The following is a 23,368-nucleotide window of genomic DNA, read 5'->3' as shown; positions in this document are numbered from 1 at the left end:
TACATTGGAATTTAGCTTCTTCGCTGATAACGTGTTCTACTTTTAAACACACGTCATCGACAAATAAAGCGGATGAAAGCTTTTATATAGGTATAAAACAAAATATCTCTCTACTCCTTTCACTTTTTCCTTTCCGTCCATCAACTCGATTCATACTTTTCCACGTCTTATACTTAAAATGAAAGAAGTATATATTAAGAAAATAGGGGAAAAAGAATAAATAAAAGAATAAGAGAGAAGTGCAGTCAGAAAGGAAGAACGAGCTAGTATTTACTATCAATAGGTATTTACATAATTGACCGGAGTTTCCTTGTTTTTCACTTGAAAACATATTTCTATAATATGTCTTTGAATTCTGAAAATTTGCCAGTCACATTGCCACTAAAGAAATACGTGAATTTTTCCAGATAATACAGTTTTTTATCGGAAAACACGTTTGCCGCAATATCGAGAGTCTCGAAATAATTTTACGTCTCTTGTTGTTTCAATTATATTTCCACATTCCGCTCTTCATCTTCTCCCCTACTCATTTTTATTCACTCGATAGCTGTTCATTTTATGCCGAAGGTAATTTTTTTTAACATCGCCAAAAGGACGGATTATTCTCGCTTTGTAGAGCGCGATGAATTTGCTAGTCGGCTAAAAACGGTAGCGCGATCGATCGCAAGCCGAGTGCGGGTCACTATTGTGCGGGGTTATTATCGGGCGACTTGCAGGTGACATCGATAGGATCAGCTTGACCCAGCGTTGAAATCGATCGAACTTTTTATGTAAATTAAAGATCTTTTATTAAATACGCGCGAAATAGAAAATACGATTGAAGACAGACGACGGTAACGAGAAGTAAAGCTTTTCCTGATTTTATATCTCGGATTTTATCTCTTTTGTATACTCTTATTTCGAACTTTATTTAACTTTACTATCGCAAGGCACATGTAGAATATTCGGGGATGCACGAGAGAAACTTGAGACGTTGAGACGGCGTCGGCCGGTGTGGCTATTTTCAATTCGGAAAGCTTCGTGCAAGCTCATCGATCGAAGGTCACCGAGTGACGGTATTGAGAAGCGAACATCAAAGAACTTGATGACCGCAAAATGTGCTTTTATTGAAATTACATCCGCGGGCGAAAGAGCCTCCGCCGCCGTTCGACGGCGCTGTATTTTTAAACGAGCTACCTCACCGACGCGTTTTTGCTTTCACACTAACAATTTCCGACACGTGAATACGTCCCGAGCGTTGAGAATTGTGCGAAGTTATACCATGAAGAGTAGGTTTATGCCATTATTCATCGTCGTGTTAAAAACATCGCGATTAAAGCGGTATCTTCGGGCTCTCGAGGGTGCAAGTGATTTAACGCGACGTGAACCGCAATACCTAACGCAATGATAAATCACGGCGGCGGATCGGAAAATTGGGTGTAGAAATTAATTAGAGACTTAGCTTAGCCTACAACGTAATCCATGGCTATTAGCAGCCGAATGCATGGTCGCGGATACCGATACGAATATTTCATCGCAACTAATCCGGTCTTATATTCTGTTCTGTTTTGGACAGCAACAGGAATTTGGCTTTTAATTTATTGCACGCGAAGAGAAGAGAAGAAATTTCTAGTTCACGTTATTTATGAATAATTAAGGTCGTATTATCGTAATGAATTATCGCGAGAGGTAATTCACTTTCCTCGCTGTATTTGTTTATCTAGCATGCTGTGGAATATGTAGAAATTAGTGAAATACAAAATTTCGATCTCACATAATATTTTACCTTCACCTTGTTTACCTCAAGGAATCACATTGATAATTCTCTCTCTCTCTCTCTTTCTCTCTCTCTCTCTCTCTCTCTCTTTCTCTCTCTCTCTTTTAAACGATATAAATAATCGAGGGTCGTGCAATGCCAGTCACATGGCGTCGTTGATTTCTTGAGTACGCGCCAAGCACTTGAAGCGAGTTTAAACAGACTGAATTGAAGGGTTCCATAAATAAAGAGGACATTGTCTAACGAAAAGATTGGAGTATCAGTCATCATTGATGAATCCTGCTTATCGCATGGGAATATATCCGCCGCTTAAATTTATCAAATGATATCAGTAGACGCTTCGTCCTCGACGCTGCATCGTCTTTACTCTCAGCTCGTCAATTACGATCTCCAGACGACACCGACGACGGAATGCACAGCGGGTTAATATCCGTTGTCAAGCTGCCGAGAACACGAGCGTCTGGTTTGTTTGACGCTGCGATAATTCGAGGGGGCGTCGACGCAGTTCCTCGTCACCTTCGTCGTTATCTCGCAAACACAGAGGAGTTAGTTCGATTTTTACGCCGGTTTGACGAACGTGCCGCACGGAATTTTCGTTGATGAATTCGTTAATACTTCATAATTCGTGAATAAGTAAATAAGACGCTTTTGCAGTGGCGGGAACAGGTGCATCAGGTGATAGTATTCTCACAACGGGATAGGAAATGGCGCGTGTGGGGTGGGTAAGATATTCCACCGGACAGTTCCGGAGACTTTCTTCCTATTTTTAGAAATCTAAATAATTGTACAAACAGAATAACAGTTTCTTTTTTAAGGAGAGAGGATTGGGATTTATTTTATCGAATTAACAGCGAATTTCCGCGAAGTCATTAAAAAAACCAAGTTAAACACAGAGTTAATTGGCTTTTTAGTTTTTACGGTTCTTTTTTATTTCTTTGAATTAGATAAGTAAGTTTAATTTGCTTACATTCACATCAATAATTTGCCTTTTATTCTTTTACGTCTTTAGAATTATTATTTTTAATATTTATAAGTATTAATAATATAATAATCAATTAACTCACTATATATGTACACGTCGATGTATTTTCCGTGAAAAACGATTTGACGATTTGCCGAATATAAAATATTTTTGACGTATATTTTGACTCATGTTTTTTTGATCATTTTTATAAGACACTTTATTGAACGTTTTAAGCGACTAGCGAATATTCATGCAATAGATATTGATGGCCAGGCATTGGATTTCGCGGATAGAATATTGGATATTGCATAAATACCGCGAAACGTGACTATTCAAACAAAGTTTATATGGATATTTATACAGAATGCCAATGTTACTGTAATGGATCGTGCATGACGATCGATACTATTAAAAATATACGCCCAGTGCAACATACAGGTTACGTGCGAAGCGAATATTATCGGTCGATCTGAATACACACAGGTTGTACGAGGTTTTTTCTCGAAAAATAATTATTAACTTACAGATGTATGTCTGAGAGAATTACGGGGATTAAATGTTATTCCAATTTAATTTGTCTTAAGAGGGTACAGTATTTTAGTCCAGAACGCGAAAATGTGTTCTATCTATTTTACAATATTATCATTATACTTTCTATAATTATTTCTTAAATTACTTCTGGACATTAAACAAATTATTACACATATTCTACTTACTCTTACACATCTACTTGTACATATTTAGTAAAACTACAAATTTTCCAATGACTGTAAATGTTCATTAATTTTTATGTTATGTAAATTTAAAAACAAAATGTAAAAAAAACATCGATAATTGATTGTAGCTCTCTAACTTAATCAAAACAAAATATTTAAAAGGATTTTGAGTTATACTCTGAGAGAAATATTTTGTACATGTAACCATTAATTTTGTTGATATATGACTAACAAAAACTTTCTTATTTTTTTATTACAAAATTGTGTTCTCTTTAATTGAAATTTGGGTAGAATAATCAAATTTTTTAGCCATCTAGCGCAGTTTGAACATTCACATAGTTATTTTAATAGTCCAATAAAATTATTTTTAGATCTGTTTTTAATTAAATTTTTAAATACAATACTTTAGCAAAACTGTTTATGCGAATATTGATTTTTTAACAAAATTTGGGAATTTAATATCTATGATGAAATAATTGATTTATAGATCTTAAAAATATCCCAATTTATGTGATAAATAGGCATGTTTTTTATATAAGCAATAGTTAAAGTTGGGTTTAGTTTCTAAGAAATCGGGTCTTGAAAAATACGATTTTGAGAGAAACGCATTTAAAAGTTCAAATATAGTTGCAATATCAGAAATATAAGTTTATCTTTTATACTGATGATACTAAGATCATCCAACAAATTTTCCTCTAACATTTTTTTTATTTTTCTTCAATCTAGGCTTGAAACAATCTTTGAACGCGTCGACAGCGCATTAAACGGCTGTGCGTTACAATTTAAAAATATGTCTTCGTTATTTTGACGAGTATCGAGAAAATCTTTTTTTCAGGAATTCATTTTTGAGATTCTAAACATTTATAAGAACCTAAAAAAGAAAAATGGGTTTTTTTAAGTTCTACATTAGAGAATTTCGCTCCGTCAAACAACAGATGAAAGTTAAGTAGGATTAGAAAAGTAGAAATCTCAAAAGGAAGATCTAAAATTGAGATCTATGATAAAAATCAGTAAAATTGACCGATTCGTCGTTTCGCGTGTAATTACCATTTTAAAGGTAAAAGGATGCTAAGGATCGTCAAACGGACAAGCGAACGCCAGTCAAACAACGACACCGACATTTATATCGCGATCTGTTTTTCCTGCCCCTGGGTGCAGTGAGTTTAATTGCTTTCCTCTAGTCTGCCTTCTAATTAAGCCTTCAACCTTCCTTGGTTGAAGCGAGGGACTAGACGAATGCATAATGCATTTCTGGAGACGATCCTTTCTTCCTGTCTCCTTTGAACGCCACATCGCGATTTGCCTTCGTCCTCCTCGTTTTCCGCGAATCCCGTTTGGCTAATAGTCAAAGTTTGTCGTCGTTATCGTCGTTACGACGTGATGCATCTTCGATCGAATTATAATTAATGCGCGCCTTGCTTGTGAAGCTAACAACACAGGAAGAAACTTGTACCGTGAACCGTTTCCAGAGACCCAAGTATCATTTAAATTTAAAAAGTAACAGATAACGCATAATTTATTTGCACGTAGTTTCTCCTGTAACTCTGTAGACGCATCTTACTCCGAAATTACAGTGATTAGTACAATCGCGGATATACAGACGGATTTCTTCTCATTAAAAAAATTTGTCTCGTTTTAATTAATACAACTGAAGCGAGCCGTGAAACGAGGAGAAATTTTCGCCTCCTTTGATATTCATGAAAGTGCGAAGATTGGATTATGAATTAATGCGAAATTCATATATCATGACACTTCTGTTTAATTACGAAATTCTAACTGTTTCGCTGCTCGCTACTGTAAAAGTACTTTAAAAATAATTAAGTGCTGAGTGAACCAAAATTTAGTTGGCAATTATGACCGAAATCAATAAATTGCGAATTTATGTGTAACTTGTGTATGTGTGTGTGTATAATGTATCATTTATAAATTACTGTTATCTTGCACGAATGCTGCGTATCATGGTGGGTGTTTCCAGATTTATCGCCGGGGCGGTGTGACCGCGATCAACAGCTAAATTACAATTTAGTGTCTGTCTCGAGTGGCCACATTTCACTTCGCGGAAACAGATTTCAAAGCAAGATATTGAAAGATCAGACGTAGACGTTTTCTTCGAGTGAGACATAGTGAAATGCATTCAGCTCACGTGGCTCGAAAGTGTCGACTACCTGGAAATCCCTTCGAGTTGTTACGCGTTTCTTATGCATACGCAATTCGTGGGGTAGAGTCTCTATCTCTCCTTTTCCGTGTAAATACGTGTCTGAATTCCAGCGGGAACCATAAAAGTTCCCGCGTTAAATTGTCCATGAAATATTTTCCGTTAAACTTAATTCAATCCGATTTTACTTCATAATTACTTCGCCCGTATATACATGTAATATATCAAGCGAGACGATTTGGCATTCGAATTCGGTAACTCCAGAGCAGGGGGGATTGGGAACTTCTCCCTCGTGGAATTTATACAGCCGTGCGTTGCACGTGAAGCCGAGTCTTAGGAAATGCCATCGTAGCGCAGGGAAAATTTTATTTTGTGATAAATGCGTATAACTCGGGCAGCCCGCGCTCGGCATTTTGCAATTTCCCCATTTCCATCCCCGTCGAGATTCTCCGACAGATGCCGTAATTTATATCTGGCAAGTTTTTCTGCGGAAAGAGCGGCGGAAGTTTGCACTCGTCACCGAGTGCATTATGCATACCCGCGCTTTTGTTGTGCCGGTTCCTCGTAACCGATCGTTATGCGTGCGGATTGGCTTCACGTGAAGTTTCATGTCCTATTCGATAGCGGAAACCTTTACGGTACCTCGAATGGAGAAGACACGCTAACGATCCTCGACGAACGGTAATTTCTCGGTTTCGACGATGTCTTTTGTGCGTAACGGCCCGTCTTATTGCGATAATCACATAATGACACGAATTGGCTCCGTCAATTAAAGCTGGCACGAAGTCGACGTTCTCTATATCCTTCGCTTGGTAGAATGGTCACGAAAGGGACTGAGAAAATCATTCATTTGTTATACTTGTAATACTTTCTTTAGATACTGATAAATTCGCGAGATGCAAATGATTAATATTAAAACGTAGTGTCAGTCGTGAAAAGAAGCACATACATGGCCTGATAATCAAGTTCTCGTACTACAACAATAATGAAGAAACACATTTCAGATAACAAAATATTATATTTTATCTTTCAAAATAGTCCCTCGTAACATCAATATATACTTCACACATCTCCGATACAAAGCTTCAAAACATTTTTTAAAGTCCGTAACTGGAATATTATTTAAAGCACTTATTACATTCCTCTGAATAGCCTCTATGTCTTGAAAATGTTTCATGATTTGTTTTTTTGAGCTTTGGAACAGTATGAAATTTGAGAAAGCCAGTTTTGGTGAGTAAAATGGGGGGGGGGGGTAATACACGAGGGATGGCAGGAAAAAGCGTTTGCTCTTCTAAATTTTGACAAAGAGAAGCAATTAAATTTGTGCCCCCCTTATGGCCGATCCACTCAGATGGATCACAACATTACGGCTTAAAAACAATTAAATTATAAAAATCGCTTTATGATGAAATAAAATTCGTAATTTATGCGTTATTTATGAGAAAGTTGAAGATTCTCAAAGACTTTAATATAAATATTTTAATTATGCGAAAATAAATTTTTACCTCTCGGCTGAAATTCTGGTACATTCATGTTAACAATCTCTTTCTTGGTCAAGGAAATTGCCATGACAACATTTCGGCGTACAAAAGAATCATCATTTTTGGCCGAGAAAGGGATTGTTAAAATTAACAATCTCTTTCTTGCCACATGATAAGTTAGGCCATTTTATTAGTTGAATCTGGCTTTTTTCAATTCAAGCTGTTTCCAGAGCTCAAAAATATTAAAAAAATCTTTTAAGATGTCGAGGATATTCAGAGGAACGTGACGAATGTTCCGAGTAACATTCCAACTACGGCTTTAAAAAAAGTTTCGAGGTCTTTGAATCCGAGGTATGTAAATTATATTTGATGAGAGACCACTTTGAAAAATAAAATATAACAATTTATTACGTGAGATATTTGAGAGATTTTTTTGCTGCAGCCCGGAAACATAAATGTTAGACCATAAAGGTATTTAAAGAACGATGTCACAGTTGTATAGAGTCGATAGATGGGAGTTCCAGTGGTTTTCGTCACCGTTAGGTCGATTTGTTCTCACAATTACGCAAAGACAACGTAACGGTTGGGAAATACGCGGAAAAAATGCGGGATCGGTTTCACCGTTCGAGCATCGGCATCGAACGCGCTCGGGAATATTCAATTTTTCGGTCTGCCGCGTCGCATGATTGCTGCGCGCATCTTCCGCGAGAGATATAAATCGTCTCGGAAGCGCCGATATAATCAAATACGAAATACTTCCGACCGATTTTTGAATTCGATATAAGAATAAAGAAAAATTGTTCTTAAGACGTAGAAAAATCGATTTCGAACTTGGACAGTCACTAGAGAGACAATTACTTGAAGAAGTGATTCCTTCTTTCCTTGAGGTGTAAAAATTAAGGACCGTGACATTTTTTCAGAAGTCTAAGAAGAATTCTTAACTTTCTGACATTTAATTCGTTTGCAATTAAGTAGTAAAACGTAAGCAATAAATTAATTTCAATCACAGTAAAAATCACAATGTCATAACGCAATTAGTAGCAAATCCAGCATGTCGATGCTTACACATTTTACTGCTCAAGTTTTTTTATGTACTATAATCTTTATTGCAAAAAAATTAAATGCCAGAAGATTTAAGAGTTATTCTTAGTCTACCAAAAGTGACCTTCCTCTCTCTCATTCGTTTCATTCGGAGTTGCTCGAATCCCTCGACAGATCCTCAAACGGCGCGTCCAGTATTATTCGCGCGATCGTGGAACGAATTATGCGAACGTTTTAGCAAAGAGTGTGCGAACACCCGCAGGCGGGTTCGGCAGCCCTGTGATCGCTTATTATCCTGCTGATACCCCGCGGAGTTAGTCACGATGATCCTCGACCGGTCCTGCATCATCTTGTCTGATTTTTCTTTCGCTTTCCATCACCACGTTCTCGCCTCTGGATGCTATTATCCCGTGTTGCCCGAAAGCAATTTTCTCCGTCGCTTTCTCCAATCGCTTTTGCGGCCTCCCTTGGCTCGCCGCACGACGTTTAAAGGGTCGTTAAAATCGGACGGAACTCGTGTGGTACTTGAGCGTAAAATGAGTATCTCAAAAATACCGTGCTCGAAGCAGATTAAATAAGTGGAAGGCGTGAGTTATTAAAAGTAATAAGTATTTTATCAAAAAGTAACAAGTTGTATCGAAATCAATATCTCTGATGAAAATATCTTTTATAAATAGAGAGTCGTCAATTAATTGCAAGTGAATAAATAATTGTCTATTAAAAGTTTATTTATACGCGGAATTTATTAATGCGGAATTTAGAACCATACGACGTCGCAAACATCTCAGAAAGTTCTTTAGTCATGAAAGTAACTCGCGTTAGCTGGTAATGAAGCAGAGTGTCCCAAGTTTTGTCGATGCAGCTGGAAAGTCGTGCGTCTCGCATAGTTAAAAGTTTGAAAGACTTATGCGCAAAGTGTGAAACGTGAAATTCTGTCTAGTAGTTCAACGCTCGCCCGCTCGTTTTACATCGAGCGTGTTTTCGTGGCTGCTCGCTCGCTTGTCGAGTCGATAATTTGGCTTTCTACCTTCTACTATTAAATTCATAACGTCAAATTATGCTTAACTCGAACAATTTTTAATTATTTCCATAGGTCGTTACTACGTCCTCAATATGTCATTAATTTAACTAAAATAATGGAGTTAATCAATTTAATTCAAGAAAATGTATTAAATTCGGCTTAAATTTAGTTTATTATTTACTACATTGACAAAATGCTAAATTTAAATATTTGTTGGAACAGTTCCAAGTAAATATTTACTAAATGTAAATATATATTTATTGGATGCAAAAATCATCAATTTAACTGTCATTTCTTTTTATCGAGCAAATATTTATTTACTGTAAGTAAATGTTTACTTAGTACTTTTTACAGAAATGTGTATTAAGACTTAGAAAATTTTTTGTGAGTGCATATGTTAATATTGTTTAATATAAATCAAGCGATAACTTTTGAAATCGATTGATTTATATTTTGGCACACATGGAAGTGAAAAAATAACGAAACGTTATTTAACTCAACAGATTGGGTTACCAAATTTCATATTAATGTATCTCACGACAGTTTCCTTTGTAATATATGTCAAAAATTGATCTCGTTTATCCCATTCTATTAATGCAATTTAAACAAACGTTAGTTTCGATAATCTGATTTCAATCTGCACGATGTTGCTTACAATGTACATTTTTTCACCGCCGGAAAGAGAAACAAAAAGGAACGAATGCGTACAGCGCGATTGATACGCACATTTTTAATCAAGCAGATGCGAGAAACAATGCGGTCTGGCTGGAAGCCAAATTTGCGTAAACAAAATTGAGCTCTGAAAATCAGGTCGCCATATATCTCATTGTTACAGCTACCTCTTTCATCCCTTCGCTCCTTCCAAAATCCAAACAGCATCACGGGAAAGGTCAGCCGGAAAACTTCCCTTGTTGTTCCGCTGTAGCCGAAAAGTCTGGCGCCGGTATGACGGCGGTCCAACAGTGTATCCTGTTCAGAGGACGAGCGCCAGTGCTCTTTCACCTCCGGCGCGATGTGCACCGTGTCTATTCTTCTAGTCATCTCTTCTAGTCTTCATCTCGGGATTGAGAGATATTGTCGAATTCATCTTTTGTTCGCGAGTAGTTCTCATTTAGCAAACTCCACTACGCTCTCGCTAATATCGACTCGCGATTTATTCGCAATTCTTATTTTTATTTAATTTTAACGTTATTTAATTTATACGTGTAACTCGTTGCGATAAATCACTCGTCAAATCGGACGAATCAAAGGAGACGACTTAGAACGCAGAATGCTTTGATCAATTTGATGGATAGGAGGAATTTTCACATGTAACTTTGAAAATTTTCCCAATAGATGTAAAAGCAAAAGCAGATTACAAAGTAAGGAAACCACACACGCGCCGTTTGTTTCGTGGATATGGAATAAAAGAAGTTGAACGTTCTAAAGCTCACGACGTTTGACGATAAAAGTTTCTGTGGTGACAAAGGAGCAAGATCAGAACGAGACTTTCTATCTAGCTATTTTCACGTGCCGCGGTAGCGTTTTGTCAACCACGAGAGTATCGAACGAGGGAGTTCTCCGAGATGTTGAAGTTCCGAGTCGCATCCGGCCAACGGAAATGCGACAGCATGGTGAGAATCTTAAGCGTTTGGAACTTAAATCTCAACTCGATATGCGGAGAGACGTCGCCGGTAGAAAGTTAATTTTTCTAGATTTACCTTAAGAAATTCCTTATGAATCCTTCGTTCAATTTTGTCATTGCAATGTCAACAGCGTTGTCGAAAGCTCGACTGATTGATGCGATTTTTTTTTTGTTTTACATAGATTTGATTTTCCACTCTCTAGTTAATTTGTGAGACTTACGCTCGTTTCTACTGTAATGTAGATTAACTTTAATCTCGGTTTAATTTATTGTTTTTCTTTTTCTAATTTTTCCCAGACAATAAAAAGTTCAAATTTGAGATATAAGATGCTTAAAAAAATATTTTTAATATATATCTTTTTGACGTTCTTAAGATATCTTTTGTTTTTTTATTTTGGAAATGCGTGTTGTGCGGAGTTAGAACTAGAAAAAGATAACGAATTAGTTGAACCGAGATTAAAATTAAACTACATTGTTAGAAACAGGCATCAATCTGATAATGTACAAATTTTTTAAAAATTTAAACTGATGATTTTGAAGTGTGTAACTCTTAAAGTTACCACTACAAAGCCATCAATGACTGATTGTAGCTAAAGAAATATAATTTTTTTATTATTATCAGGTTAAGTGGTTAAATCTAAATCTATAAGTTAACTAGGTAATCTGCCACTTTTTTAACCTTTACAGGATGGGAAATCTATAATAGCTGAAATAGTGTCACACATTTTGAGGCAAAGATATAATGAAATAATGAATTATAAGATTATATTATCTAAAATTATAGAGTTAATAAATATACACTCTAAAAGTTAATAAATATACACGAACGCTTTTGCAATTTATGAAAAAATTAATAATCTTAAATGGTACAAATATAGATATATATTTTTTAATATTTAATATAATATTATAATATAAATAGTACAAATATATATATATATATATATATATTTGTATCATTTACGTTACAATATTTATCTCAAATATTCTGTGACATTTTTATATTTCATCGTGTTTTGATCTACCGTGACGGTAATTTGTCGTTCGCCTGTGCGGCCGTTTTCAGACAGCGTCGCGTGTCGACGTCTGAGAAGTTGCCTGCCTTTAGGCGCACTGAAGGCCTGCAGTGGTTCTCAATCACTTTTCTGGTTTGATAACTCGCTCAGCGATTCACGATATAATTAAATCGTATTTACTCGCATTAATTTGTGTTAAGCGATCATAACTCAACTAACTCTTACGTATATCGTCAAGAAACTTTTTTGACCGCACGGTTACCTGTTCCAGGTGAATCCAGGAAGCAAGGCAGCTCAACAAGGGGTGAGAGAGGGTGATCTGATCAGTAATATTAACGAAAGAAGCACTCGAGATTTGACTAACAGCGAGGCGCACGCTCTGTTACGTAATTCTGGGGAGCAGCTGAAACTCGGTCTCAACCAGTAAGTGATCGAAATACTTAGATTTCTTTGTAGCACACCGAAAAAGAATTTTTTTAATCTAAGTAATTTTTTTGTTGAACAGTTTCCAAATAAATATTTCTTTACTGCGAGTAAATATTTACTAAATGTAAACATACATTACTTGTATATATAACTATAATAGTAAGTATATATAACTATAAATAAATGTTTACTTTGAAACAATCATTTAAGGAAAAAATTACTTAACAATTAGATTTAGAAAATTTTTTTTAGTGTAATAAAATAGAATTTTATTCTGTTCTGTTATTGTTAATATAATTCGACCAGAAATTTTATCTTGATTCATCTGTTTTTTTTTTCACAGAGAAAATATCGGCTCGCCGAAAAGGAGGATCTACAGGAGCAGTCTGCAAGAGAACACCACTACCGAAATTCAGAACAGTAGGTATTCTCTCGGCGAAAACCGATCGATCGATCTCTCGCTCGCTTATGAGAGAGAAGTAATCGTAATTCTGTCATTTGTGTGCCGCAGAGATCACCACAAGGACCACAACGACAACGCGCACACGGACGGAGTCGGAGAGGAACGTTGCCAGTAAGTTCTCCGTTTCCTTATGCAAACATCAATTTTCACATTGTTCTGCTAGTGATGGAACACTGGCTCTTAGCATAATTGAAAATTGTATTTACTTGTAAAATGCCTTGTAAAATTAACAAGAGGGAACGTTCGATACAAGCGTACTTCGATAATTAACAATTTACAAACCATATCTGACAGAAACTTTTGACGAATGGCGTCGAATAAGCTCATGATTAATTAAGTTACGTAATATAGCGTCGAATTTACGAGTCTACTTTTCAATTTAGTCGTTGTTTGAGCAATAAGCCGCCGCGTTTGATATCGATTCCCGATTAATCTCAGGTGGTATCAAAGCAAATCGTTACTTTTCAATAAATTTTTAACGCTACACTTTTATACACGCTTATAATTGCAGCGCTAATAATCGAAATAATTGCAGTAACATAATAAATTTATAAAGCAATCGCGCGAGTATCGTAATTGCGTAAATAATCTCTAGAATATTGATGAACCATAAGACAATTAACGCGCATTGATACTTTTATTAATAATTAACAATTTCAGAACTTACGACTCCGATCGTTCTAGTTCCTGCATCGCGTTACGTCGGAGAACCCAGAAATTACCCACGCATGACCGCCGATGTTTGATCGAGCACAATAATCCTGCCAGTTAACTGAGCGTACAATGCGCGTAGTTTAATTATCTCCGATGATCTCAACGGCGAACAATGGCGGCCGGTTCCTTTATATGCGACAACCGCAGAAACCGAAGGTAGCGTCGGTGACGTTTTGGTCGAATTAATTATGCTGGCTTTTCATGCGTTGTTTATCGATGTTTAGCAATTATTATAGGAGAAAAACAGGAATAATTAAAATTTTCTTCCAATCGAACTGACAAGGAATGAATTTTTCTAATTTGATCAATTTTTCACTTTCTAACTGCTTCAGACTATTTTAATCATTTATTTTATATAAAATTTCGAGACATTGTCTCGTTGAAATTATTTAATTCTATCGACAACAGATGAGATCGGATATACATAATAATGTAGACGTTGGAAAAGTAATCAAAATTTTGAAAAATTTCATTGTTTAGTATAAACTACCAATTAAAATATTTTGAATTGAATTTAAAGCAGATTTTTTAATCATGATTCCAATAAAATTAGGTTCGAAGGGGTTAAAAATATTCACGCGTGTAGCTGGAAAAACGGAAAAAGCTGTGGTTGGAATAATTATCTCGGAAATCTTCATATAATCGAGAGATATTGGCTTTCGAAAGCTGGAGACTATTAGAGATTTTTTTTTGTCTCCAATTAATCGCCGATAATTAGCGGCTGATTCGAGTCCTCGGATGACTGGATAATAACGAGCCTAATAAGTCCACAACGTATGACGTGTACGGACCATAAATGTACGCGGATCATCCCACTCCGGTCGTTATTACCCGGCTCTTTTCTCCAAATTGCCCGCTCGTCGTCGCGGTACAGTGCGCATTCAGACAGGGGCATACCCACGCCGTGCGTCGAACATGCGTGCGTGTTGTTCACGCACACACGCAACACACCTGTCCCCGGCCCGCGCGTATATTCTCATGTACACGAGCGTACACCTGCCACCACAACGATATACTGCAATTCCGTGCGGGCGCACCCTTGGCTCTCCGGGAAGAAGACCCTACACCGAGGAGGCGACCCTCTTCTTCTTCTCTTCTTCCTTCGCTGGGCCGACGCCTGCGGACCTACCTTTCTCGTTCAGTATCAGGGAACACCTTGTCGAGCGCGCCGCGCCGAGCAATCAAGTTTCGAAGAGTCGCTTATTTCAAAAAGGAGCGCCGGAATCGCGAAGGTCTTCGGCTTTTTTCGTGATCGAGGATCGGGGATCGACCGCCTGATTTTCTGAAAGAAGTCATTGATGGAAAAGTGAAATGTGAACATTGTTAATTAAACCAAGTATTTGAAGACTCGGCGAATTAAAATTTATAAGAGACAATGCAGAGCGATGAGTTAAGCACGATGTGTACAATATTGCAATTAATACTTGTATATTGACCGATTCAGATGTAAAATCCAAATCCCAAACGTTTCGATTCACACTGATGTGATGAACCATCCTCTTTTTCAGTGGATAAACACTTAGAAAAATTCACAATACATGCAATCGCAAGTATGCTTTGATAAAATTTCTTTAAGACCTTATCCTCTAGTAAAAAAAAGTGCAACTGATCCTTGAGTCCATATCGGAAAAAGATCGCTCGCAATGAATAAATTTCTGTAATGTTAGAGAAAAAGTGTGACAGTCCACGATCATTGACAGAGTTTCCAGAATAAAGGTGTTTAAAAGTGGGCCATAGAATGAGACAAAATGTTATAAATTGGAAAAAGAATTACGGACTCATACAAATATAATTATAATTGTGATAAAAATTTGCAAATGTGAGTAATCACGATTAATTTCCTCTCGACGCGGGGAGATTTGAAAATTTCAGAAAAGAAATAAACGCAAGAAAATAAAGAAAGTGTAAATTATTATTGATAATCACGTGATCGATCCCCTGATCCTCCGCTTTATGATAATGTAATTTCTCGTGTAGTTCTTTTTTTTTTATCAATTTGATCGACAATTTAGTGAATGCTCAAGCAAATATGCGGGGCAATGCCGATGAGCGTTCAATCAGGAAACGCGTACAACAGCGGGAATGCCTGTGAATGATGGCGATCGTCAACAATACGCGTATTATCCGACGGTACAATGGTCGCGAATCGCTGTTTAATGAATCCGTGTGCGATTGCGTAATGAGGAAAGAAAGGGCGCGCTGGGTGAACTCGTCGTGACAAATCATGCGATGAAAGTAGAGGTGACAAATTGAAAAATAAATGACTCTCCATGAAGATGAAGCTTTTCGATTGTATTCGGTGTATCAAGACGCTGAACCAGCGACAGTCGTCGTCGCAGCGACAGCGCAATTGCGAGACGACGGATCCACTGGTGATGACGAAGCGACCACCCACGCGTCGTCAACGTTATCAACCTCATCATCGTCGCTTCGAAGGTCCGCAGAAGGTGACTCCGTCGCGATCCAACGCCCGATTTTTAACCACGATACGTAGCTTCGGCGCTTCATGGAAACGGCGAGGACTCGCGAGGGCTCGGAGCAAGCGTGAGATTCGTACGAAACCAAGGAAGCTTATCAACAACGATGAGATCAAATCGAAGGACGTGGGAATCCCCAAGACGGCTAATGGAATCCACCTGAAAAGGAAGAGGAAGATCCCTGCGAAAAGCGTGGAAACGTCGAACGGCACCGACGATGACACCGGACGATGGGAGGAAGTCAACGTCGCCGGAAGAAGGGCCGGGGAGCTCGAGCGTGAATATTATGAGCACCTGGAAGCGCTGAAGTTCCTCATCGACCCGCCGCCGTGCTTCCGTAACACGGAGACCCGGCAGAACTTCGAGAACAAGTTGAACAGCCTTGATTTCAGACGGATGAACACCGTGGCGATTCCCGCGGGACCCGAAACTAATGGACATCAGCGTCTAGAAGGTCCCAACCGGGGCTTTCAGAGCTCGATCCGTGAAAACGATCTGTTCGATCGCAGATCGTACGCAGACACCCTGGACCGCATCGTCGAGGAACACCTGAAGATCGAGCGCACGATGATGGACTTGTTCGCTTTTAGGGCGCCGATTCTGAAGAGTCGACACGGCGAACCGGTGTCCCCCGGTTCGCGCGAGAACAAAACCGTTCGCTTCAAGGATGAGGTGGAGCGCTCGGGAACGTCTGTCGAACGATGGAAAAAAGGAGGATTGAGACCCGAGGGCGAAGGTCGCGAGGCCGCGGGGATGGAATTCGATAATCTCGTAAGGACCGAGGAAATCTCGGACTTCTCTCGCGACCGGATACCGAGCGAGAGCTCGAACGTGTTCGATGTCGAAACGCGGAACGGTAGGTAGCGATTAACTTCAATTTGGGAAGAGATTTAGAAAAACGTCGGAACATATCGGAAAAAAAAGCGATTTAACGTCGAAACACATCGGAAAAAGCCCGCATTTCTACACTGAGACAAAAAAATGCTGAAAAATTTATTTGTGAGATATAATGTTTATTCCACCGAAATAAATCTTTATTTGAATAAACCGAAATAAAATTTTATTTCTGGCAAATAAATCATTCGTTTAATTTTTTTGCCGTTAATGAGATACATATATCTCGCAAAGTATATATTTCGTTATTACAGTTTCGGGTTTCTATAACCAATAAATATCGAAAAATATATCATTTGTATACTATATTTGCTTGCGAATATTTCGACGTTTTTTCCTCACTGTGCATAAACGTTTATAGCGTTCTCGTAAAATTTTTAAGACAAGTAAATGCTATTAAAGTAATGTAATCGAATATTATAAATCTTGATCGAGATTTTGCATAAACGTGTTATTTGAACTTAATCAGTTGCGAATTTCATGAACCGGTAATAACCAAAGTTTCTCTCCAATCATCAATCCAACTCGCGTTAACATCAACTCGCGACACCGCTCTTCTTGCCACTGAAATTCGAGCGTCATTTATGGTCTGTTCTTGCTGCGACGAACGAGATAGTGCAATTAGCGATGCGTCATTACGTTCGCTTTTCGAGGGTCATCCGATTCTTTAAATAGAGGATGCACGAGAGCCCTAAGTGCTATCGACGCTGCCTGTTAATAAACTCGAGTGTCGCATTCATGAACGCGCTTGAAATTTTATTATGATGAAACTCGATCATAAAGAGAAAGACCTGTGGCCTTCCCCCCCCCCATATATTTTTTAAATGGTAATACATGGCTATTATTATTTAAATGGTATTATTCTCCGTATGAGCTTTCTGACGGTGATAATATCGAGCGATATTTGTCCAAGTTAACGAGGCTATCGACAAAATCACCATAACAATTTCTTCGCGACAGTCTTTTGTACTCTGACATTTATGCGCCGATATTATGGCCGATGGAACGGCTTTCGATTTACGTCCAAGTCCCAGTCGCAGCCTCGATCGAACAATATACCACCGGAAATAGCAATCCCCGTTTGTGAGCGGGCTTGTACGAACGGAAATTGTTCCTTTATCGTAACGCGAACAAGCTACGCATTAGATATTTAGGGCAATTGTTCGCTTACATGAAAAATACTGTACAAGGCTTGCTTTAGACAGTCAAAATCGATAGTAGTAAATAAATTTCACCGCACTATCGGAAATTGAGTTTGGTATAATTTGAAAGTGTTCCAACAAAAAGGAATATATAAAGATATGTTATTATATAAATAAATATTGTTATTTTAATATTTATGCGATTACATAAAAATGACGTAGCTTTTTAGTACAGTTGAAAGTAACGATAAAAAAATCTTTATGAAAAAATCGCGCTTGATTTGACGAAAGGAACAATTCTTTTTATTTTATTCAAAAATTTAGGTAGATATATAGTAGATCTGAAAATAATTTTGTTAAATCATCAAGATAGTTATGTATAAAATTCAAACATAATGATCGTTAGAATGCTGTAAAAAGTTTTGACATTCTAGTTTGAGTGTCCTACGTAATTATTTTGATAGTTTATCAAAATTATTGTATTTTCAGATCTGTGTCTTGAAATTTTTACACTGAAAAGAAATACTAAATTTTAATAAGTCAATTGTTTAAATAGTACCAACTAAACCTTTATAATGATATATTTAGTACAAGAACCATTAATTTGCTTTAATCATCATTTCTTATTATTGAGTAAATATTTATAATGCTCTAAGTAAATAAATATTTACTCGGGCCCAGCGAAACTGTTCTTCCCGTACGAAACCCAACTGCAAGGGCACGTCTTGGAATAGTTCGTCGAATCTACGCGGAGCGTGACGCCGGGTGATCGATTATGCAACGGACAGAGTCGTCGGGCAATAAAATATGTCATGCTGGTCGATTGCGCAAGCGACGAACGACAGTGGCGATCGGATCGAAGGAAATCCCTCGTCGTGAGGGAGTTCACGGTCGGACGGCGAGAAGGACGAAAAGGGCGCAGCGCAGGGCAGTTGTGGAGGACGAAGATGGAAGACGCGAACCGCGGAAACGTGGGCTTGGCACCTTCGGGGCATGACGGCACACCCATTTCGCCCATCGCGTGTATTAACGTGCCCGTGGCCAATGGGCCCGTCGCCCCGGCTGGAAGTTGCTCGCGTGAAACGTTTCCCTCTAATTTGCCCCCAGGGAAATTCGCCTCCGTAATTTTCCTCCGAGAGGACCTCCCTTTCTTGCGATAGCCAGATTTTTACAGAGATTTTACGTAACTTTACGTAGATTGAAAAAAAAAATCACCGTTTGCATCAATTGTCGTGCGGTTGACGCGAAAAAAAGTTTTGCTGAAAATATTTGAAAATTTAGCCGGATACATATCTGATAATAATTTCGGATCATCCAAGTAATTATTAGAATAATTATTGTTAATAATTTTTATTAATTATATATATTTAATTATTATTAACAAATTATTGTAATAATAATTATTAATTAAAATGCTTAAGCGTTGATTTTCGACGTTTTTGCAAAAAGTTTTAATATTCTAGCAACCAGTTTGGGCATCCTACATAATTATTTTGACGATGCAAACAAAATTTTCAGGTAGAGATAAAAATGTTGCAAATGATAAAAAAAAAAGTCAGAAACTCTGTATTAAAAACTCAGCAAAACGGTTCTTTTTCTTGATCTGTGAATGTTTTTGTGATCGCGAGTAAAAACTTCCAGAGATTAAGCAGAAAACTTTTTTTTACCGAATTTTTTATTCATAATTTTCTAATTTTTTTCAGTCACATTCATCTCTATTTTCAGATCTGTGTCTAGCTAAACTTTTTAATGTTTCAGAACCACTCTTTCTGTGAGATGGAATGAGGGAAAACATTTGTTTGCCTTTTCAAAAAGTCGCAGGATTATGCGATAGTACTGCGTGGTCGCAGTTAAGTCCCGACTTTTATCCCTTCCCATCGCGTTCGTGTCTTGTCCGTGACAGTCCAAATCCCCGCTGCGTAAGCTTCTTCGATCCCATTATGCAATTAATGTGATATATATATATATATATATTTTATTGCGCGGCGACTCGTTGCGTAACTGCAAGGTTGCAACATCGGCGAGATTGGACGTGCATGGGTGGGTATTTGCGTACAGGATTTTTACAGCTTTTATCGTCGAGACTTCAAACCCGGTCCTTATTTTAGTTACGTGCGTTGACACACCGAGATATGGCGGGGGCGTTTGCTTGAAAGAAAAAGAAAAAAAATGTTTCGTCACTTCCGGATCTCGTGCGACTACCGCGTACCCGCGTGTGTCCGTTCGCGACTGCCGTGACGCAATGAAAAGTGCGGAGAATAGATGGGTGCGCTCGCGCGACAGAGTCACTCCGCCGGCATTGTACGCTCGGAAGGAAGTCCAACTCGGAAGCGGCGCTATTCATGAATTCAGAGGGGGAGGGGGAGGGATTCGTGTGCGTGCGTACGTGCTCATGTATCCCCCTACGAGCGTCAATGCGTGCTATAGTTTCGCGTCTGTGTGCGGGCACGTTACACATCACCGTTCCATAAATATCCCGGGTTTGTGTGCTTTCCAAAAATAAAAGGGGGGAAAAAAAAAGAGGAAGGTTGACACGTTTCTCTCCGCAGAATTTTTTCGGAAAATTGTCAAGTGCTTATACGGCGCTCCACGTTAACGCATCTAAGTACCGGAGCGAGTCAAGCTTCGAGCGGAACACCGGAAGATCGACAAGTTGGTACTTTCCAGCAAGAGATACAGTATAGGTCTGTTTTCCATCTGATCTGATTAATTTAATATTAGTTAATTAATTACTGGAAATTCAATCTGGTTCATTTAATACTGGTCAATTAATTACTGGAAGGGAGTAATTAATTACTTATTTAAAGTACTGAAAAGTTTACTGTATAACAGTTTTTAATATTAAAAATAGCTTTTAATATTTAAAATAATAGTAATTAATTAGTCTTTGGCCGGTACTACAGTTTTGTAAGTGTTGTTTCTGTGGTTAAACTACAATACATATAATATTTGGAACTTATATAGTGAGATATAATATGTTTGATATTCGACAAAAGCGAGAAAGATAATTTTGATACAATCTAGGGCACGCTGAAAAAGAATTTCTAAATTTTAATACGTATTTCTTTGAATAGTACTAATTGTAAATAAACATTTACTTACAGTAAATAAATATTTATTTAATAAAAAAGATGATAGTTTGATTTTTGTATTAAATAAATATTTATGTAGAAATTATTCAAACAAATATTTATTAAAATTTGTCTTCAGTGTAACAATAAAAACTTTCAGGTTTGGAAAACACACAGACCGGAAAACTGGAAAACTGGTAAAACCGGGAAAAGTCAGGAGAAAATGTAAACAAGTTTGGAATTTTTTAATTTGCTCACAATTTCCTTAAACTACTCCTATTCCAGATAATTGTAAGTTTTTAATATCATATCTGACATTTGTAGTGAAATACGTTCAAAACTCGCACTCTTTGAACAATTTTAATAAAACAATTAAAATTTATATTTTATTCAGAGTATCTCTATTCGATCGCCCTTTTTCGTAACTGCGTTTTTTTTCCAATACTAATTTATTTTTTGTTGGCTCGAATTTGCATCCAAAATTTTAGTACGCTCCTCTAATCTGTTTTGCGTTGTCTTTAATAATATAGCTTAGCTTTCCTACAATTCTTGGCTTTCAATGTATTAAAATTTACATATTTTATATTGGAAAATTTTCCATTTCCATCCGGAAAAAAAAAACCTGGAAAAGTTAAGGACTTTTAATATTTATTTTCTGTGGCAATCTTGAAAATAGACCTAGTGATCGTTTCATCTTCGTCAAACAAGAATGTAATGATCCACTGTGTTACACTATGTCATCCATGTCCCTTGCTGGAAAGCTCCCCATATCTCTCGGAAGATAGAGCCTGAAAGTTTTGGGTCGCTCCGTACGACCGACACACAGACAGACGACCGTGGACTTCCGACACCGACGACGGTGTATTGAAGTTCCCATTCGTTCAGTCGCGTAATCATCCATCGTGTGTGAGTGATACAAATTCACCTGGATCGACGTGGATACGTGCACGAAACACGTGACTCCATACGGGTGGGGACACGAGCGCGTCTCGTGGGTGGTTTCGTTGGTTCTACTCGTATGGCTCAGTGCATAATCGCGATTCACGTATCCTACAGGTCGCGGTTCTGCCGCTGAATCGCGGCCAGTTAACATGGGCGTCGTCGTCGTCGTCGTCGTCGTCGTCGTCGTTGGAATTCTCGCCTAAATTTAACGCACTCGTTCGTGCCTCGGCAACGTACGACGCTTCACGTTTGTCGTTGTCATACTTCGTGCGTGCACTCTGCAAAGTCGCGGATGTTCATCGATTAACCGGCACCGTTGCGAAAGGCACAAACCGACTCGCGCCTGGAAAATCTGTCATAAAAATGTGACGTGTGAAGGAATTCATCGGTTGAGACTGTACGGCGTAAATCGTAAAACAGTTTTGCTGAAATGTGCTTAATTAAAAAATTTTTTTCATCTAATTTCATTTATTTATATATTAAGGCACTTTTAATCGCTCTTTTGCTATCGCGAGTTTTTAATAAATGAAACGTTTCTGAGAGATGATACGTGCTGTCTATTGCAACATCGAACCGTTTCTTTCAGATGACACAAAAGTCGAGCAGAGCTACGCCAATCAGAACGGTACTCTGAAGAGCTGCCCGAGCGAGCAACGAAGCGACGCTAAGAAAGGTAAGGACGCTTTGTTATCGGAGATTATATATTTAGGAATGTTGGGCTGGACCACGCTTTCTGCATGAAATACTGTACGATATCTTCTTCCTTCTTTTCTTCATCAAGCATCATCTTGCGATTGCGATTGTCTGGAACGATCTTTCTAAGAGCCTGCCGAATTGTCTCGCGTAAAAGGAAGCTGGAATATGAGTAAATATCCCGTAGGTAAAGTATGCGGTGTATTAAAAATTGGGACAGTATGTTTCCTTGAGAATTCCGGTACGGAAATATTTCGGGGATATTGAGATGCATGCTGGAATTGTTCAAGAATTGAGAACTGTATTTAAACTGAACAACAATCATCGAAATAAATTTAGTTGACTAAGAAATTAAAAGAAAAAGAAAAAAACTCCATTTTAATTTTATCTTTTCTTTAAGTCGGAATGGAACATTTCGTGTCCAATAGAAATTCGTGGGAAAAATTGAAGCTGTAACTTTCTGCAAAATGCAGTACGGTAACATCTTTCCGTCGTAATACTCTTAGAAACTTTCAAATCCCGTTGCTACTTTCCGGACGATGCGGGAAAATCGTAACGAGCAGTCGTCTTTAAACGTGAAAATAAGGGCGCGTCAAACGCACGTACGTGGGCGTGTAAGAAAAATCCCGAGTCGGGAAACTCGTGGCGGATATTAGATAAAAGAAAACGAAGAGAAACAGAAAGCGGAGAAGGTCGGAAAAGTTACCGTAAAACGACTGTGACGCGATATTTCCGACGAGAATTCTACGAGAGAGGACAAAGGAGAAGGCAA

At 37.9% G+C, this 23,368-nt stretch overlaps 2 protein-coding genes across 17 annotated transcripts in view; both read left to right on the top strand.

The window, feature by feature from the left end:
- The window catches only part of LOC108749950 (sorbin and SH3 domain-containing protein 1), a 97,570-nt gene that overhangs the window by 26,110 nt on the left and 48,092 nt on the right, over positions 1-23,368 (top strand). For 12 of the 16 annotated variants that reach the window (XM_018489051.1, XM_018489052.1, XM_018489036.1 and 9 more), the window contains exons 2-5: positions 12,046-12,197; positions 12,544-12,620; positions 12,712-12,774; positions 22,490-22,576. In XM_018489051.1, the coding sequence (XP_018344553.1) occupies positions 12,046-12,197; positions 12,544-12,620; positions 12,712-12,774; positions 22,490-22,576 (379 nt within the window). Of the gene's footprint in view, positions 1-2,445; positions 2,479-10,684; positions 10,748-12,045; positions 12,198-12,543; positions 12,621-12,711; positions 12,775-22,011; positions 22,308-22,489; positions 22,577-23,368 lie in introns of those variants that run through there. The other 4 variants (XM_018489039.1, XM_018489037.1, XM_018489041.1 and 1 more) reach the window with 4 other exon arrangements.
- LOC108749952 lies at positions 15,650-16,807 on the top strand. The gene has a single exon (XM_018489055.1). The coding sequence runs from the start codon at positions 15,654-15,656 to the stop codon at positions 16,716-16,718; it is 1,065 nt and encodes a 354-aa protein (XP_018344557.1). The 5' UTR covers positions 15,650-15,653; the 3' UTR covers positions 16,719-16,807.

Source organism: Trachymyrmex septentrionalis, unplaced genomic scaffold, assembly GCF_001594115.1.
Source record: "Trachymyrmex septentrionalis isolate Tsep2-gDNA-1 unplaced genomic scaffold, Tsep1.0 scaffold32, whole genome shotgun sequence".
In the NCBI taxonomy this organism is placed as follows: Eukaryota; Metazoa; Arthropoda; class Insecta; order Hymenoptera; family Formicidae; genus Trachymyrmex; species Trachymyrmex septentrionalis.
Note: the sequence above shows the minus strand (reverse complement) of the source record. Positions and strands in the feature narration are given on the sequence as shown.

Coding starts and splice junctions, on each gene's coding strand:
- LOC108749952 (XM_018489055.1), top strand. CDS start 15,654: ATGAAGCTTTTCGATTGTATTCGGTGTATCAAGACGCTGAACCAGCGA.